The sequence below is a fragment of the Talpa occidentalis genome, unplaced genomic scaffold (genome assembly GCF_014898055.3).
Source record: "Talpa occidentalis isolate TD23 unplaced genomic scaffold, MPIMG_talOcc4v2.1 talOcc4.2, whole genome shotgun sequence".
Lineage (NCBI taxonomy): Eukaryota > Metazoa > Chordata > Mammalia > Eulipotyphla > Talpidae > Talpa > Talpa occidentalis.
The window spans coordinates 109,425,853-109,445,954 of record NW_023602073.1 but is presented as its reverse complement, the minus strand read 5'-3'; the positions used below and the strand labels follow the sequence as shown (position 1 = coordinate 109,445,954).

General features: G+C 41.1%; 1 protein-coding gene across 1 annotated transcript in view; it reads left to right on the top strand.

Moving 5' to 3' along the window:
- The window catches only part of SCML4 (Scm polycomb group protein like 4), a 95,721-nt gene that overhangs the window by 35,467 nt on the left and 40,152 nt on the right, over nucleotides 1–20,102 (top strand). Inside the window, exon 2 of the mRNA XM_037520176.1 lies at nucleotides 952–1,166. Within this exon, the coding sequence (XP_037376073.1) occupies nucleotides 1,011–1,166 (156 nt within the window). The 5' untranslated portion in view covers nucleotides 952–1,010. The remainder of the gene's footprint in view (nucleotides 1–951; nucleotides 1,167–20,102) is intronic.

The following is a 20,102-nucleotide window of genomic DNA, read 5'->3' as shown; positions in this document are numbered from 1 at the left end:
GTGGGAGAGCTACCCTGTGCACACCTAAGGGAAGAAATCCTATATTATCAAAATATTAGCTAAGAGATAAAACAATGGTACTTCATTAATAAGAAAATAAAAAATAAATAACATTCAAACAATGCAAAGTGGTACAAAGAAGAAAGCAAAAACACCATTCAATATCTTACTGCCCAGAGACAAGCAACATTAGTTTTTGATGATTATCTTGGCATTTTATCATGTTTCCTTTTACTTTTTCACCATACAAATTTTTGCCTAGTTGAGATAATTCTTACGAGGAATTTGTGTGATGCTGTTTTACTCAACTTCATGCTATTAAAGGAATATTGTTAAAGGTTTTCAACTAGTTTATTGTTTTCTCCTATAGATATATTCCTCCTCTATTGCTTGTTATTTGGGCTGTTTCCACTTTATTTTTTGCAATTCTACAGCATGTTAAAATGGCATCCCTATAGGTAAATCTCGGTCCACAGTTGATTGAGAGACATGACTAACTTTAATACAATTGATTTAAACAGTTATATTTCTTCCACAGGAAAAAAAGTCACAACAATATATAGCCCAACCAAAGACACAGGAGTCAAATCAATATGAGAAAATAGTTGTATTTATTTATTATTATGTCAGGATACATCTGTGACACAGACCAAGTTGTCTCATTGCTGGTAACACTATCAGTTGTGTTTAGAGCTGGGAATCTCCTCTCCTCTCCACCTGGCCAGTATCTTCCCTACTTCAGTATAGTCCCAGGGGTTTTGCTTTCCTTGAAATGAAGCCAGGACCCAAGCACTGTAAAAGCACCTTGCAGGGCCTGGCTCTCCCTGAGGTGGTCTTCCCCTTCAAAGAGAGATAGGTATGGCCAGACCACCCAGCCAGATCCATGTTTGCTTTGCAAACCAAACAAACACTTCCATTTTTGTTTTGTTTTGTGTCTGAACTAATTCTTAGCACCTCTTCTGCCTGTGGGCGTTTTGTCGCTTCCTTCTGCAAGACTGGCACCAGCAGAAATGCAATCTCAGAGAATTCCTGGGAGAAAGCGAGGCCGACCCCCACTTCACTCAACACCTATGAAGATGGCAGTTCATAATCTTTATTCTCCGTCAGCTGGCTCTTTACCAGCAGTGAAGATCCCGAAGAAAAGAGGGCGGAAGCCTGGGTACAAGGTATGGCTCCATCATCTCTCTCCAAAGTGGTACTGGGCTGGGTGCGGGTGGTCGGGCAGAACTCCTCTGCAAAATGCGATGACAAATTGGGAGCTGAGTAAAGACAGAATGAGAAATAAGTTTCTCTCAATGAAACGTGTGACAGATGAGGCTTCACTCTTACCACGTGGTTCATGATGCCTGCTGTTGCTGTCGTGGGCAGTTTTACAAGTGGAGAAGGCAAATTATACCAGATGGGCAAAGTTGGAAGCGAGCAGATTTTAGGGTCATAGCTAAACACACATTATTAAGCCTCACATCTAAATTAGTGTTCCAGGCACTGAGCTTACCCTGACTGATCCTGCCAGGGTGGCTCTAGATGCCACTTTCCAGAACTCCTTCGTCATTTATTTTAGTATAAGCGTATGATGTTCCTGAGACATTTATATGAATAACGCCAACAGACTCCTGTCAAAGGACCTAGAAGAATTTTCCCAAGCAGAGCCTCAACAAGGGCTTTAATTAATAATGAAAATTCAGGGGATTAATTAACAGTTTCCAGCTTATAAAAGGTGCTGACGTCAAGCCTGGCTACAAGGAGGCATAGCAAACAAAATTAAAATCTCCTTTTAGAATTAATGATATGGAGAGGCTGGGGTGGGGAATAAATTCTCAGATGTAACTGCAGTCCTGAACCTGAGGGAGAGCTTCTCCTTCAGATGTTTTTGAGGAGGCTACTAGTGAAAAAGGATATTACATCTGTTCTCCACAAACCTTTCCTACATTAGAAAATGAGCTTCAGAAGTTTTTCTTCATTGATTTTTCTTGAAATAAAGAGCTTATGCATCCATCTTGAGATCTGAATAATCAAACCAAAATGCAAATTGGCAATTAACTCCCATATATTTAGGAAAATGTATGGAAATTATTTCAGGTCAGCAGAAAGACAAAGCTTCCGGAAGAATCAATAATGAATTCAACCTTTAACCCTTTGGTTCTCCACAATTCTTCCAACTGCTAGAAAATAAAAATGGTAGGGGAAAGGTCACTCACAGTTATTTGGGGGTCACTGGTTTTAGTAAAAGCAGCTTTTACTCAGCTGGTAAAGTCTTCTGTCCCTGGCTATTTTTCAAACAAAGAGAGCCTCCTTTTTCTCATGGACACACCAGCCTCAGATCCTGTCTCAGAAGCTGGCACAGAGCAGGTCTCAGCTCAGCTACCTGCGCAATTGCCTGCGTCTAGGAATTGCATCTGGAAGGCTGGAGCACAGCAGCCCTTCTGTTTATAGAGCCAGGAAGCAAATCCAGAATCTGAAGAAACATTTTCTCTTCTATTTGGCCTTTCTCCTGCTCCCCTGGGAGCTGTGACCCAAGAATGAAAATTACTGACAGACACAGCATTTCTGGGGCCAGGAAAAATGGAAATTCGCTCCATGGAATGAACCCGGCGTTGCAATTTTCCTGTCTCCTAAAAAGGGCAGTTTTCAGTACTCCTAACTCAGAAACACCCCAGGGCAGGAAGAAAGCTTTTGGGGTGGTTAGACAATGACACAGTTTCTGTACAAAGCAGGCAGGTCTTTTTCTGGGGACAACACACCACAGCTCTTCCTGTGTCCACCTTCCATATAGATGGGGGGTATGTATGGGGATTATTTCAGGCTAACAGCTCCCTAAACCCTGGGATTAATGTTTGAGAAAAAAAGGCCACTCCAAGCTCCGTGCCAGTCTGCATGAAGTTCTGGCCTACTCATGATCACCTGAGAAAATGAGAAATATCTGAATGTCTTCAAGAAGCTAAAATGATTCCTCTTAAAGGATCATCTTTTATTCTGAAGTATCTGCTTCTGACTATTTTGGTGTTAAAGTTTATTTTATTTTAAAGTGCTGCCGTATGTTGTCAGAATTTGGTGTGGTATAGTGTCAGGATTTACTACTTTAAAAATGGAATTGTATGGGGACTATAACCAAGATGAAAATGCATACATTGTATAAAAATGAAAAATGATGTAAAAATATGTAAAATTAAAAAAAAATAATAATAAAAATAAAATGGATAATTTCAATAAGCTCCCCCACCTCCAAAAAAAATGTCCTTGCTTGGCAAAATGAAGTTGACAACAGTTTAAGTCTTTCTAGTTTCCTTTTAACAATTTCCGAGACCCTGAAGCCCCATTTTGCCATTAATGAAAGGGTTTTAATTGTGGAGAAGCCAGTGAGGAAATGGTACAGTTTCATCCCATTTACCAAATGGCCAATAATTTTGGAAATTTCAACTATCTAGGACACAGTTGGGGAGCCTGAAGTTGTTAAAAATCCTGAGCAAGTGAAATAAGATATTATTTGGTCCACCCTTAAAGATCTTGTACTTTTTTTAACTAAGAAAATGCTTCCAAGCCCTGCCTCAGAGTCTACTTATCTTTATTGTATATGCTTCTCTTATAAACTCCATTATAGCAGTTTGCCTTAAATTTGAAAATGAAGATATTTGAGAAGTCTGACCACACTGCTGGACATGAGACAATAAAAATTATTGTTACAACTCTATAATAGTATATTAACAACACAGAGCAATAAAATATGCAAAAATATTATAAATATTACAAAATAATAAATAACAATATATATTTGTGTTTTTTTAAAGAATTATTTATTTATACAAGAACTGGGGTACAGGCCAGAGGCGCAGGAGGGTGAGAGAATTCACCAGAGACAGAGTGGGGAGCAGAACAGGCAGATTGAAATACACTGCTGAGGGGAGCAGTGGGTGAGACAGGAGAGGTCTGCTGCACCACGTGGGTAGCTCCCTGATCAGCCGGGAATCGAATCCACGCTGCAGAGGCTGCGGACAACTCATAGTGCTGAGCGCAACACGCTGTGCCACTGGGGATGCCCCAATATGAATTTGTTGTATCAATAATAGTACTATGATTTATGTATATGAGCAATGTTACCATAATAAAATAACTGTTTGAGCCTTGGTAGGGTCTTTCTTTGAAGGTTCTGAGGATTCTGGGTCGTGCTGGCTGCATCACTGTCTATGCTGATTGACCTCTGTCACTTCTTGCCTGGTACTGCTGCTCTATTTGTCACCCCTGTGCCCCTGCACACATGGAAACTCTGTGCTACCCACGTGGTGCAGCAGACCTCTCCTGTCTCACCCACTGTTCCCCTCAGCAGTGTTTTCAGTCCATCTGCCTGTTCTGCTCCCCACTCTGTCTCTGGTGAATTCTCTCACCCTCCTGCGCCTCTGGCCTGTACCCCAGTTCTTCCAAGTATGGACACAGCCTCTCCTGTAAACGCCCAAGTACAACGATCACAAGTTGTGACACTTAACCCCTTCTCAGAGTCTTGAGATAGCATGGATGAATTATAGGCAAAAAAGAGCTCAACAGGCAGTCAGATATCAGTGCTCCTGAGTTCAAAGGCAATGCCCTCTCCAGGCTATTTGTCCTATCTCCACTCCAGCTTTCAGCCCCACTGTGGGGACATGTCACTGCTGTGAGAGCATCACATTGCATGGCCTTACCTCCCCTACTCCCCAGTCAGAGGATACAAGAGCCTTTGTTAACATCCTATTGTCTATGAAGAGCCATCCCAGGCTACCTTGAAACCAGTCTTCTTTATTATTAAAAAGAGCATTGAAATCTCAATTTGAATCAACCGTTGGTTCAGCTCCTTAGTTCAGAAACTCTCAAAGGTCAACAGGTAGATTTTCCTGGTATTTCATGACTAAGGCAGGGGCCTTTTTAAATAGATAAAGAGAGGATCAGGGCCTCCAGGTGGCGCAGCAGTTGAGCGCTGGGTTGCAAAGCTGCCCACAGCCTCTGCGGCGCCGGTTCGATCCCCGGCTGCTCCCCGTCCACCGGAGGAGGGTCCCACATGGCGCGCAGACCTCTCCTGCCGCCCACTGCTCCCCTCAGCAGTGTACTTCGGTCCTTCTGCCTGCTCTGCTCTGCTCCCTGCTCTGGCTCTGGTGAATTCTCTCACCCTCCCGCGCTTCTGACTATACCCAGTGCATGTATAAACAAACAAACAAGTAAATAAATAAATAAATAAATAAATAAATAAATAAATAAATAAATAAATAAAACATGCCTCTATTTAAAAAAAAAAAAAAAGAGGATCAGCACCAAGGAGAAACCCAAGCTTCTTTTCTGTAGGTGCAGCTGTTTCTAATGTCTCCAAATAGTGGGAACTCCAGCTCCCATGTCTTTGTTGTTGAGATCATGATTTAAACAGAAAGAAGAGAGTAGTGAAATTTTAAAGTAGCATTCATACCCAATATATAATAATAGTAAATACCAATAGAAATAATAGCATAACATTTATTGAGTGCTTCTATTTTTGAGGCTCTGGGCCAATGTAGTATGTATGTATTTTCTTATTTGATCCTTAATAGTTTGATACTGAAGGGAGTCAGAAAAACTGCAGGAATTAGGCATGAACTAACCAAGCCCCACAGCCTAGCATCACCAACTATCAGGCCAGCAGACTTCTTCTCGTTAGTTATCTCTTTGTATTACTGTTCAGAATAGTGATTATGCTTCCTGATGCAAAAAAGAGTAAATTACCTTTTGTGTGCTCTGTTTAATGAGTTAGGAAAAGTATAAGCATATTCTAGGAAGAATAGCATCCCTGAAATATCCAAAACAAATGGTTAAAGTGTCTTTAAATGTTGGTGATTATATCATTCAGGTCATAAATTCAGCTTCTGTAAAGGCCAAAAAATAATGGCTTAAAGAAGATAGAGGCTACTTTCTCTCTCATGGTGGTCTTGGAGGCCTGCCTGAAGCTGCTATAATGGCTATGGTACTTGGGACCAGGTTCCTTCTCTGTTGTTGCTCTGCTACCTTCACACACAGTCGTCTTCACCGCATGCTCTAAAATGGCCCCTCCAGTTCCCACTGCCCCAGTAGTCCAGTCAGCAGAATGGAGACAGAGATAATGGAGGACATGTCTTCTCCTTTGAGGGTCCAGTCCTTAAAGGATTCTCATTGCTTCAATTCTTGTTTAAGGCCTCTTTCTAAAATGGCATTTTCATTAAAATGTTTGCTCCATACTTAGCTCCAAGGGAGATAGGAGAATGTACTGGGAGACCGGCTAAAATTCAGGAATTCCATTTTTTTTCAATTTTTAAATTTTTGAAAAAACAAACAAAACAAATAAATATAAACAGAACAAAATATCCACCCCTCCCCATCCTCCAATATCTACTAGTTTTAATTTGCTTTGTAAGTTCACCCATTCTCTGTCCTTCTATACCCCATCTACGTGAATTAATGCAAATTTTGTCTTTATTTTGTTCTGGCCAACGTTGTTTTGCATAATCCCCTCAAGGTCCTTCCATCTTGCTGCAATAGGAAAATTCTGTCTCTCCTTATAAGTGAATGGTATTCCATTGTGCGGAATCTTTTTATTCAACCATCTATCAATAGGCACTTGGCTGTTTCCATAGTTTAGCTATTGCAAATAATGACACAATAAATATTATGGAACACATAATTTTTTGAGTGAATGGTTTCATATTCCAGCAGAAGTGGGAATGCCGATTGTATGATATTCATAGTTTTTAAAGAATGGTCCCAGCCTCTTTCCAAAACATCTGTACCAGTTTACATTCCCACAGTAATTCCATTATTGAAGAAGGGAACTTAGATATTAAATACTTAGCAGGACAGTTGTCTATGGAAAATTCACTTTATAAGGACAGTAGTTTTCTAATGAACATGGGTAAACACATTTTGTTTTGTTCTCTTTTTTTATTGTCAGCCTCTCTTCCCACCCCAAAGATATGTTCTCTCAACACAAGGAAGGCAAATTCACAAAAATTCCAACTAAAGAATGTTTAACTTAAACAGAAAGGGTTTTGATTGCTTCAATACTTGCTTAAGGCCTCTTTCTAAAATGGTGTTTTCATTAGAACTATTGAATTGATTTAGCTGCATCTTTGATTATCTAGCTCTTGTATTGCCTTAGAGTCATATTTACGAACACCAAATGTAGCTTCGAGTGTGGAAAGAAAATGGATATTTAATAACCCTTTCTGTACCTATTTTTGAGGCCCCCTCTTGCTATCCAAGTGCTGTCAAAGACCGTGGGAGAAATGATTACACACAACTGGGGTCTTCCACTTCCTGGGGCTGAGCAATGTGCAGCCCCTAGGAGAGGGACGTCTTTCCTGGGGTCTACTCCCCACACTCCCCAACCTGGGGCTGCTGCAGGAGTCAGGGCTGAGGTTCAGCCATGGGTCTGGAGCAGTGATAGTTGTGAATGTTTCTTGGCCCGCATTCTGCATGTACAAGCTCCCAATGAATGTTAGTTGCTATTTTCACTTACGTTAAGGAGCAAGACAGATGTAAACAGTGAAGTCGTATGTTTGAACTTTGCTTAGACAAGTTTTAAAAAGTTATAAACTTTGCTCAAACAAGTCAAAGACATGAGTGACTTCTTTGCTGAATAAGATAATAGTGTTTGAAAACATTCAGTCTTTCATGCTATTTATAATGTAAGAGCTACAGACAAAACACTTTAAACTTTTGTCTGTTTTTAATGTTTTCTCCATCACTTTCTTAAGTCTATAAATCAACAAGAAGTAAATCCAGCCCTAATTTGTGACATTTGTCAGTTTCCGAGGTATAAATACTCCCCACAGGGCCAATATCGAAGCCCCAGTGTGATGTTCCTCAACATGGAGCTGGTAAGAGATATGCTCAGAGCACCCTTGTGTCTGTTATTTCCACCCTGGTGCAGCAGAAAAATGAGGAAGTAATGAGTATCTATTACCTTTGTTTTTAATATATTTTAATTAATACTCTGTAATTGTATTTAATTTTTAATAATGGCTGTTGTTTAACTATCAACATGCAATATTCCTGAAATTTTATCAGTTGTCTCTTCTGGACCATTATAAGCCAGCTGCAGCATCCTGCTTCTCTGAGTTCTGTTGGGCATAGGATGCTTGTAAGTGATGTCCCATGACCCCTCTGTCATCTGCAGGGCTGACCGCTTTGACCCCAGGCCTGCTGATGCACAGAACTTGGCCCTTTCACCAGTTTCTGTTAAAAATCCCATCACACCAAGCATTCTTGGAAATGTTCTGTCTCTGCTAAAGATTGTTGGGGCATCGTGGACAGCATCCCATCAAACAATTCCCACAAATAGATCTGTTTTTCTGAATTCTGTTTTATCCGGTGATCCAGTGATGCTTCTCCCTTTTTCCTGCTCTCTCCTGGCACCCAAGAAGCACCAGCTTCATTGTACCGTCTCTCTGCTTTCCTGTGTCAGGAGGAAATGAAACCATTCTTCTCCTGTCCAGGCAGAGCGGCAGCCACCCCGCTGTAGTACTTTCCACCTGCCTGGCACCCAGAGGAGAGTCTGAATCCAATGTATAGCTGGTAGGAGGAAGGTCCAGCCTCTTCATCTGGGCCCCTGTCCATTTGTACCTCTGAAAGGTACAAGAGAGCCAGAGCATTCTGCTCCCACCTCCATACACATCCTTCTTCATTGTGATGCAGGCACTATATTTTACTGGGATAATTTTATTTTCCTAGTAAAGTTTTACTGCAAAGATCCTTCAACTGAGACCTCAGATTTGACATAGAACATGTGGCCAAAGCAGGCTTCAGGGTCAAAGGAGACTGGTCCTTCTACCCCTTGATGTTCAATCTCTTCCCCGAAGTGCAGGGAGAAAAAGGTAGGGTTAGATCCAGAAACAGACTGACTCCTAGGAATGGAATTAGGTCATTGGCTACAAACTTCTTGTTGTTGGAACTGATCTGCATTTCCAACAGGCAAGTTTTTAGACTAAAGTCTGAGGTTAAATACGGTGAAGTATTCAATTTCCCCTAACTCCCCACAGCAGAGTGTTTTTTGTTTTGTTTTGTTTTGTTTTATTTTTTTAATGAAGGGAGTTTTTTATGAAGAAAGAGTGTGTAGGGGCAGGATGGCACAGGGCAGGTTTTCTATGATCCGAGCAGACCTGGGTAAAGAAGAGTCTGGAGCCCTTGGTGGCTTTCTCAGGCTTTTACTGAGCTTTTACACATAGAGCAGCAATCTGGTACACAGCAGGCAGGGGTGCCGGGGGGCCAGGAGGCAGGTAGGCCTCCAAGCCCCCAGCAAGTCTTCACTGTGGGCTTCCTGGCGTTCTTTCTCCTTTCTCTCCTGTTCTCTCTCCTGCCTCTGCTTCTCTTGGCAGATACCTCAATACTGCTGCTATGGCCCACAGATGTAAATAACACAACTTATAACAATGTAACAAATGTAGGTGCCCCATCATGCAGGGCAATCCTAATGGCAGGAGGGCAGAAAAGCCTGAAAACCATTTATCCTACAGAGTGCAAACCTGAAGGAGGACTGTATTTCCTAGGAAGCTACAGGCAAGGCCATGGATGTAGTTATCCGGCCTCAAATAGAGGAGGGAAGGGAGAGAGCATGATTGAAAAAAATAATCTGGTGTATTCATTTCCTAGGGCTGTTGTAACAAACTACAATGAACTGGGTGATGTCAACAACAGACATTTACAGGCTCACAGTTGATGGGACTAGACAAGGTCAAGATGCTGGCTGGGTTGGTTCCTTGTGAGGGCTGAGTTGAGTTCTACTCCAGACTTCTCTTGGAGCTTCTGGTAGCTTCAGGTGTTCTTTGGCTTGTAGAGGGCATTCTTCCTTGTGTCTTTAAATCCTCTCTGTAGGTGTCTGTCTCCGTGCATATTTCCTCTTTTCATAAGAACACACGCATATAGAATAAGGGCCCACGCTAAAGACCTCAAAGACCTCACTTTAACTTGATCATCTGTAAAGACCCTATTTTCGAATGAGGTCATTCTCATGGGTGCTGGGAGTGAGTACTTAATCTTTTGAGGAGACACATTTCTACTCAAAATATCCAGAATAATAATCTTTGTCTTTTAAAGAGGCATTTTGTCCATTTATGTTTAAAGAAGTTACTGATCAATTTGAGTTTAAATGTATTTTGTACATTCTTTTTGTCTCACCCATTCTATATTCCTTTTTCCTGTCTTTCCTGCTTTTGGAAGGGATTAATTTTAATTCATTCTTTCTAGTACTGAAAGTCAAACACTATGTTTTCTATTATATTAATGATTGTCCTAGAAACTACAATGTGTTTACTTACTAAAGTTTTCTATGGTTAACCTTATTCTTACTTCTTCCAAGACAATATTAGGATCTTAGGACACTTTAAAGCCATTTAGCGCTTCTCTTATATACTAATGTTGTTACACATTTTCATTCTTTTTTGCTTTTTTAATCTTTACAGACATAATTATTATGCATTTTCATTTAACTTCTCCTGCTTATATACTGCTTTTTAAAAATTCTTCATTCCTTTTGCATATTAGATCTTCCATGTTGGGATCACTTTCCATTTGCCTGAAGGTCATCCTTTAGAAGTCTCTTTAATACAGGACCTCTAGTGATGAATTCCCTTAACTTTTATTATTTGAAAATGTATTTTACCTTAATTTTTTTAAAAAAAATTTTACTGGGTGTAGAATTCTAGGCTACCAATTATTTCCTTGCCATACACTGAAGATTTTATTCTATTTATTTTCTGGCTCCATTGTAAAAAAAAAAAAAAAAAAAAAAAAAAAAGCTATCCACCTAACTTATTCAGGTATTGCTTGGGAAGTTTTATATCTTAAGGCTAATTATAACATTTATCCTTGGTGTTCTACATATTCACTCTGTTGTATCTTATCTACCTGTGGTACCTTTTTTTTTTTCATACTATTTAGGATTTAGTGGTCTTCCTAAATCTGTGAATTAGAACCTTTCATTGGTTTAGAAAATTCTTAGCCATTATCATTTCAAATATAATCTGTTACATTTTCTATATTCTTTCTTTCTGAAACTCTAGTTAAAACATCTAATATTCTCTTTTAGCCTCTCTTCCATAGTTCTCATCTACTTGTCTCTATGCTGTTTTTGGATTTTTCTTCTTACATATTGCCCAGCTCACCAATTCTCTCTTTAGTTATGCCTAATTTACTTTTAAATCTTCCATTCAGGTTTTGCTTTTAGTTATTGTGTTTTTCCATCTATGGAAGTGAAATTTGTCCTTTTTCAAATTTGTTCTTATTTTTTTATAGTTTTTTGCTCCAGAGATATTTTATACATATTATAAGCACATATACTATGGATAGTATAGAGTAGATAAGGATATACTATGTGTACCTTACAAATACATGGTATATCTTTTTTTTTTTTTAAGATTTATTTTTATTTATTTATACAAGCACTGGGTACAGTCAGAAGCGCGGAAGGTGAGACAATTCACCAGAGCCAGAGCGGGGAGCAGAGCAGGCAGAAGGACCGAAGTACACTGCTGAGGGGGGCAGCGGGCGGCAGGAGAGGTCTGCGTGCCATGTGGGACCTTCCTCCGGTGGCCTGGGAGCAGCCGGGGATTGAACCGGCGCTGTAGAGGCCGCGGGCAGCTTCGCAACCCAGCGCTCAACCGCTGCGCCACCGGGGAGGCCCTACATGGTATATCTTTATACTTAGCATCATAGTTATTTTTATAAGCTAAGTCAGATAATAGAAGTAGCTTATGTATTTGTGGAATTTTATCACTTATCTTGTTCTGGCTCCTTGTTTCCTTGTGTGCTTGGGTATTTTGGACTGTGTTATTTATTAACCTTGAAAAATTACTTTTGGGACTTCTTTAAGACATTTCTCCAGAGATGATTTGTGTTTGCTTTTCTGCATACTTGGAAGTCACCGTCAGATTGAGTAATTTTTAAATTAAATTCATTACCTGAGGTTTTTTTTTTTATCACCTTAGTTCTGTGAATTGGGCTGCAAATCTGTGTGATTTGCAAGCCAGATATGCAAATCTGGCTTATTGTAATATCTTCTGAGGGATTCTGCACATGCTCTCCCTAAGTGTCAAGGCAACTTTCCTTATAGTCATGTGTAGATGGGGATTGGGCAGGACAAGAGTTACAGATTGTTCACTCTTACCCTGAGGTGTAGCCCTGTGAGCCCAGGTTGAACCCTGTGTTCCAGAGAAAAGTTCCCAAGGTTTAGGTTTTCGCTATATTTTTGACCTGATCATTCTTCATGAAGTATCAGCTCCTCCATCCTTGTATTATTCTTTCATCTTACCCATCATTTGTAGTTGTTATCAGATGATCCAGATAATTTATTTTTCTATATTCTTAGGAACAGAACTGCAAGAAAATCTGGGATGCCACATTTCTTCTAATTAACTTTAAAACACAACACTGACACCAAGTCCTTGATGTTTATGAAAGTACTCTAATGCAAGGAATATGAAGAACACTATGGGATGGAAGATAATTTAGAAAGCACAACTCTACCTGATTTAATGGCTTTGGAGGAGAAAGCTCAGGGGCACTGAGTGAGTGGCTCGAGTCCCATGTGCGTTGGCAGCAGAAGCAAGGATAGAACCCAGACCTGAGGCCTGTGCTCTGGCCACTCCCTTGCAGTGTGTCTGACAGTGTGTATTTGACCGCTGCCATCATGCCAGTTCCTAGAGTTATTTCCCAGGCAAGGAATAATGGTGCTCTCTTTCGCTCCGTGTCTCCTTCCATAAGTTCCACACAGAGCTTTTCCTTTCCCGTTCTGAGGGTTTACTGCTTGAGTATTAGAGGGAGAATGTTTAGAAACCTTAAGAGGAAAATCAGTATTATTGCTCATCCAAAGTTAACTACATCAGCCACAAGTAAAATGCAAATGTTTTCAGATGAAAGTAATAAAAAATACACTATCAAAACAAAGGTTATGTGAACCAATCTAGAAATTATCTTTTAATTCTACCACTTTCCACTTTAATCCTACCTCCAAAGTACACCCTGAAAGCAACCAGTTATTTCTACCGCCACTATTTCCGCCCCATCCAGTCACCAGTGTCTCTCACCTGGGTCATATAACAACCTCCACTTCTCCATGGGGCTCCTCCGCCATTCGTTCTTTCTACAACAGCCATCTTTGTTTTCATTATGCAAAAACTGGGTTGTGTCTTTCTCTGCTTGAAATCTTCTAATTGATTCCAAAACTCTTAGAATAAAATCCAAACTCCTTAACATGACATTATTTAATAAATACTACTCTAACAAAGTACCACAACTGGATTCCTTAAAACAACAGTCTGAAGGGTAGATGCCCAAAGTCAAGGTGTCGGCAGGGCCACAGCCTCTCTGAAGGCTCCAGGGGAGGCTCTTCCTGGCCTTGTCCTAGCTTGTATAGGTTGCTGACAATCCCTGGTGTTGCTCTACTGTTAAAGTTAGAACCTGAGGGGCCTCCCTGGTGGCGCACGAGGTTAAGCACAGCACTGTGAAGCTGTCCACAGCCACTGTGGCATGAGTTTTATCCCCTACTGGCCAGGGAGCAATTCACATGGTGCAGCAGACCTCTCCTGTCTCACCCGCTGCTCCCCTCAGCAGTGTATTTCGTCAGTCTGCCTGTTCTGTTCCCTACTCTGTCTCTGGTGAGTCCTCTCACCCCCCACACCTCTGGCCTGTACCCCAATTCTTGTATGCATAAATAAATAAATCTTTTTTAAAAAAAGATTAGAACTTGAACATATCTTTTTGCGGAACACAATTCAACCTATAAGACTGATCTAGAAAGTCCTCATGATCATCCTTGACAACACTAGCTAACCTCATCTTGCATCTTTTTTCCTCTTGCCACAATTCCAGCCACTCTGGCTTCCTGGTTCCTCAAAGAAACCAAGGTTTAGGAGGTTTGTCATAGCTTCCTTTTCTCTTCAGATCCTGAAGTGACACCTTTCAATCAGCCTATCCTAGCTACCTGGTCTCTTTTTATTTTATCATCACACTTTGTTTCTTGTGGCTACTTACACATTTTGACATTCTTGTTGTATGTTTGTATACTACTGTTATGATGTTGGCTCATTGAGAATGGCTGTTCACAGTTCCATCCTCAGCATCTAGAACAGCTCCTGGTACACAGTAGGTGCTTAGTAAGTATGTGCTGAGTAAAGGACTGCCTAATGCAATGAATGATTTTTCCCTTTTTAGACTTAGCTGAAATGATACAAGCCGGAAAGGGCAGCTCCTACTTAGGCAATTCTTAGGGAACATTACAGGAGACATTCAGAGCATGCTGCTTCGAGGTATGCGGATGTGTGAGGAGTGAGGTAAGTGAATGAAACCAATTTGCAAAGACTTGTGGACCCAAGTGATAAGTGTAGGAAGTGTAGATGAGTCCTAGGGAAGATGGGCAGTTTCTCCTTCCTGTCTTACTGCATGAACAAGAAACATGGAACTTATTTGCATTTCTGGAATTTCTTATAACAATAACAGTAACAGCAATAATGATAATTAACATTCATTGAGTTCTCACTTTGCAGTAGCCCCATGCTAAATGTTCCCTTATAGTTGAAGGCAGGTTCTAAAAAGCATAAGTAATGAGATAATTTAGGACAGGGTTAGTGAGTAACAGAGCCAAGCTTTGAATCCAAAGCTACAAAAGCTAGTGTTCTGTTGTAGGTGTCCACTGCCACCCCAAACTTATTTTTCATTTTTGCCTTTTTGCTTCATCCTCTGCTGATGTGCAGGCAGTCTGTGCACATCCTCACACTCCCCCGGCCGCATCCTCCAGCCTCCCTGCCCCAAGCGCTGGCTGTCTGTCAGTCAAACACTGTTTAGTTAGTTCTGTTTCTGCCACACTGCATATTTCTAGAAAAGTACTTGAATTTTTACATCAACTGACCTTTTTTTCCTTTAGTATCCCCCTACACCACACATCTCAGTTTGTAAACAAATTCACTCCCAACTTTCCCCGCTGATTCTCAAGCCACTGTCTTAGAGAAGGTGTCCCCCTGAAAGACAGCTGAGCAAGAAATTCTCCGGGCCCTGATTCTGGCTCTGTAAATGGAAAAGAAAGATGGGCTGATCCCAGATTCCCCAGCCTCCTTTGGTGGAGACTCCAGCTGGCAGGGGCCTACCCTCTACGCTTTAGCTTCATCCCAAGATCCTTTAACAAGGCGAAACTGCCCCTCCAGCAACACTAGCAACTACGCCCTGGAAGAGGAGCTGTCACACCATTTGATTGAGGTTTTGAATTTCAGATAAAGGCGCCAAAGTTACCAGCATCTGTACCGGGGTGTTGCCTTTGAAGGCTGATGACTAGGTCTTGTGTGTCAGAGCAAGACAGGGTGGGCTGTAAATCCTCCAGTCTTACGCTGTCAAGAAAGAGGCCTCTCCTCCCGCCTCTCTCTCCATTTTACCCACTTTATTCAGCCAGATCCTGTTTTTGATATATATATATTTTTTAAGATTTATTTTATTTTTTATTTATTTATACAAGCACTGGGTACAGTCAGAAGCGCAGGAGGGTGAGAGAATTCACCAGAGCCAGAGCGGGGAGCAGAGCAGGCAGAAGGACCGAAGTACACTGCTGAGGGGAGCAGCAGGCGGCAGGAGAGGTCTGCGCGCCATGTGGGACCCTCCTCGGGTGGCCGGGGAGCAGCCGGGGATCGAACTGGCGCTGCAGAGGCTGCGGGCAGCTTTGCAACCCAGCGCTCAACTGCTGTGCCACTGGGGAGGCCCTGTTTTTGATATTTTTAAATTAAGCTATATTTTAGAATAGATTTAGATTTGCAGAAGAGTGGCAAAGATAGACTAGAAAATGCTCATATACCAACACCCAGCTTCCCCTACACATCTACATTACTATGGTTGGTTCATTTGTCTCAACTAGTGAACCAATAATAACATATGATTATTAAATAATGTCTATATATTTTAGTCATACTTTATTCGTTTTTCCCTGTTCTGTCCAGGATCCTTCTATGACACCGTGTTATGTGTCGTCATGTTTCTGTAGACAGTTCTAGCTGTGAATGTTTCCAGACTTCCCTTGTTTTCCTGATGTTGGCAGTTTAGGAGAGCATTGGTCAAGTATTTTGTAAGACATGCTGCGATTTGGGTTTGTCTGATGTTTTCTCTTGATTAGACTGGGGTTATCCATTTTGGGGAGGAGTTGTCAAAGGTGAAGTGCCATTTCCAACTTGTCCTATTGTTAGGGGGAAAAGGATGTCCTAAAGCTAATTCCATACAGGCTTTGTGGACTCCACCCCCACCCCAGGCCAAAGCCAAAGACACTGGGAACTCCAAATCCCATCACCACCAAAGGGAAGGTGGCTGGGACCTGAGGGTGGGTTAAGCAGCCAGGTTGGTATAAAGCCAGACACGTGGGCTTTGGAGGGGTCCCCCATTTTGGCTCTCTGCCAGCTCGCAGTGACCGGCCAGCTCTGAGAGTGCCTTTGGGTTTCCAGGTCGGCGGATCGGGTAGGACGCATTAAAGACTTTATTTACCTATTTTCTCCCTGAGTTGTACATTTCCTTAATTCCCTTTCCCTTATAAATAAACCTTTTATTAACCTTTTGTGTGTGCCTGCAGTGGCGTATTAATAAGTCCCTTGTAAGCACACGGGTGAGGACCCACAGCCAGGAACCCGTTTTTTATCGGGGCTGCCCTATAACACTAGCGGGTGTTTACCGCTGACGTGGCTCATGACTGTGGACGGCCACCCTGGCCACACAGCCGTGGTGTTGTCAGGTCTCTCCCCTGGAAGCTGCTTTGTCTCTATCTCCATACTGTTCTCTTTGGATGGAAGTCACTATGTGCAGCCCGCACATAAGGAGTGAGGAGTTACGCTCGACAATACTTTGGATGTGATTGGAGTTTGTGTGCATAGGAGATGTATTCAGTTTTCCCCAGGTTTTTACTTAGTCATCTGTGTCAGTTTGGAGTCAGGGATGTTTATAGTATACTTATAATTCATTATCATTTTTTTCCATTTTTAATTTCTTGCTCAGATTAATCCATATTTAACCATCGGAAGCTCTTTCGGTTGACTCCTAAATCCCTATGACCTACCCAACTTGTGTATCTGTGTGTGTTTCTGACAAAAAATGCTCCAGCCTCATCTTGTATATTCCCTGCTCTACTCCAGAAACAGCCATTTCTTTAAGGAGCTCTGTCCTTTTATTGAGGAATTGTATTAGAAACCAAGACATGAGTGTTCTGTGTCATCCAATTAAAAAAAAAAAACAAACACAAATATATATATATTTTTTTAAAACCCAGCAATGAGAAAGCCATATGCCCTGACAGAGAATAGCTGGATAGGTTGGGGCCCCTGGGAGCCCCTCCATGCACACGGTGAGGGACACAAGCAGAGAGGGCCCCACACCACACCCCAGAGACACTGCTATCAGGCAACTCAATCTGTTTTAAGACCTCTCTAAAATCACAGGTGAGTTCCTCTTCTAGACTGGGTTACTTTTGATTTTCTACATTTAACAATGAGATAGAAATTTCAGAATGTGAACTCAAAGGATATGCCTGCTGATAGTTTATTTTCAAATCAAATGATGTTTTTTAAAAGTCAATATGCCATCCACAGTTGCATGAGATGTCTTCTTTGTTCAAACTTCCAATAGTTGTTTTAGAGGTGGGCAAATACAGAAGGGTTTTTCCTGCAGCCAGCTGACTTCTTTGAGTCCCTTTAATTACTTCATCTGGGCAGAAATAATGGGCCATGGTAACATGCAATTAAGATTATTTTACTTCATTGGAGAGAGGTTCAATGGGCAGACTCCTCCCTGGTCAATATTAAAGTAGTGAGCAATCATCCTCCATGCTACTCAGTCGTCACATCCCATCATCCCCTGCTTGTCTCGTCCTGCTAGGTCCTTAACACACCTTCCTCCTCCATCTGTACACTCAACTTCTTGTATTACTGAGAGAGTAGAAACCATCAGAAAAGGCCTTTCGTAAGCTGCCACCTGCTCCCCACCATCCTCCTACCGCAGATCTGGATCCCTATAGTCCCCCTTCCTTCTTAAGGCAACAGATGAAAAGTTGATGTTCTCCAATGCAAGTCTCCCTTAGTCACTAAATCTCATCCCCTCTCACCTATCAAAGTCCTCCTAGACAAAGGTCTCCATAATCTCCCTATGTCAACAATTTTTTCCTCTTTACTGGGTTATTCCTACCAGCATTAAAACACTGTCATTTCTCCCATATCAAAAGCTAAATAAACCCTTTAAAAACAAGCAAAAAATTATTTATGGTTAAGAAAAACATAGCACAGGGCCTCCCTGGTGGCGCAAGGGGTTAAAATGCAACCTATGAAGCTATCTGCAGCCTCTGCAGCAGGAGTTCGATCCCCAGCCAGGGAGATGCCCACATGGCACAAAAGACCTCTCCTGTCTGGCCCGCTGCTCCCCTCAGCGGTGTATTTCAGTCCGTCTGCCTGTTCTGTTCCCCACTCTGTCTCTGGTGAATCCTCTCACCTCCCACACCTCTGGCCTGTGCCCCAGCCCTTGTATGCATAAATAAATAAATCTTTAAAAAAAGAAAAAGAAAAACATAGCACAAAATTGACAGTCATAACCACTGATAAATGTACTGTTCTCTAGTGTTAATTATATTCACATTCTTGTGCAAACAATGGCCAGAACTTTCTTGCCTTGCACAATCGAAACTCTATACCTATTGAAAACAACTTCCGGTTCCCCCTGCCCCAGACCAAGGCAACCACCATTCTACTTTCTGTTTCTATGAATTTGACTACACTTGATACCTCATATAAGTATTGGGTATTGTGTGACTGGCTTAATTTTACTTAGCATAATGTCCTCAAGTTTGGTCCGTGTTGCAGCACATGTCAGAATTCCCTTCCTTTTGAAGGCTGCATATTTCTTTGAATTTTCACACCACATTTTGTTGATCCATTTATCTGTTAATGGATATTGTGGTTGCTCTGACAGTGACTATTGTGAATAATATTGCCATAAACATGACTGTAGAAATATCTCTTGGAGACCATGCTTTCCATTCTTTTGCATGAAGGTAGATTGTTTTTCATTTTCTTGAGGGGCCATCACACTTTTTGCCATAGTGGCTCTACCATTTCACATTCCTACCAACAGTGCACAAAGGTTCCAATTTTTCCCCCTCCTTGCCAACACTTGCAACTTTTCATTTACTTATTTAATTCATGCATTTTTATTGAGTAACATTGCATTAGAATGTTTCAAATACAAATACAAATTCAAATACAAATTTCGTGTGTGCATCATTAAAAATCAACATGGTATATATAGTACATGAAGTCTACTACTAAAAGTATGCCATTAGATCACCATGAGATCAGCCCCTTCTACCTGATTTACCCACCCTTCCTCACTTCCCTTCTTATAGCCACTAATTGGTCTTATAGTCTAAAAGTTTATTTTTGTTTTATCTAGTTCATCCAGTTGTTTACTTTTATACCTCAAATGAGTGAAATCATATGGTATTTTTCTTCCTCTGTCTTTCACTAAACATAATGCCTGCTAGATCCTCCCATATTGTTGCAAATGGCAGGATTTAATTTTTTTAAAATATAGCTAGACAGTATTCTGTTGCCTATGTATACACCACATATTCTTTATCCAACATTTTGTCAGTGGGCACTTACATGTTTTTTTTCACTCTTGGCTATTGTAAATAATGCCACACTAAAAATGGGGATGCATATATATTTTCAAATTAGTGTTTTTTTGTATTTCAGGAGAAATATTGAGAAGTGGGGTAATTGGATCACATGGAATTTCTGCTTTTTATTTTTTGAGAGTTCTCCAGGCTGCTTTCCGTAATGGCTGCACCAATCCACATTCCCACTAATGGTGTACAAGGGTTCCCTTCTCTTCATATCCTTCTCAACTTTTCTTGCCTTCTGGAAAATAGTCATTCTCAAAGGTGTGAAGTGGTATCTCATTGTGGTTTGATTTGCATCTCCCTGATAATAAGAGATGATGAGCATCCTTTCATGTGGCTATTGGTGATCTGCGAGCCTTCTTTGGAGAAGTGTCTGTTCAAAGTCTCCACCCATTTTTTAACAGCTGTTTGTTTTTTTATTGTTGAGCTTTATGAGTTCTTTGTATATTTTTGGATA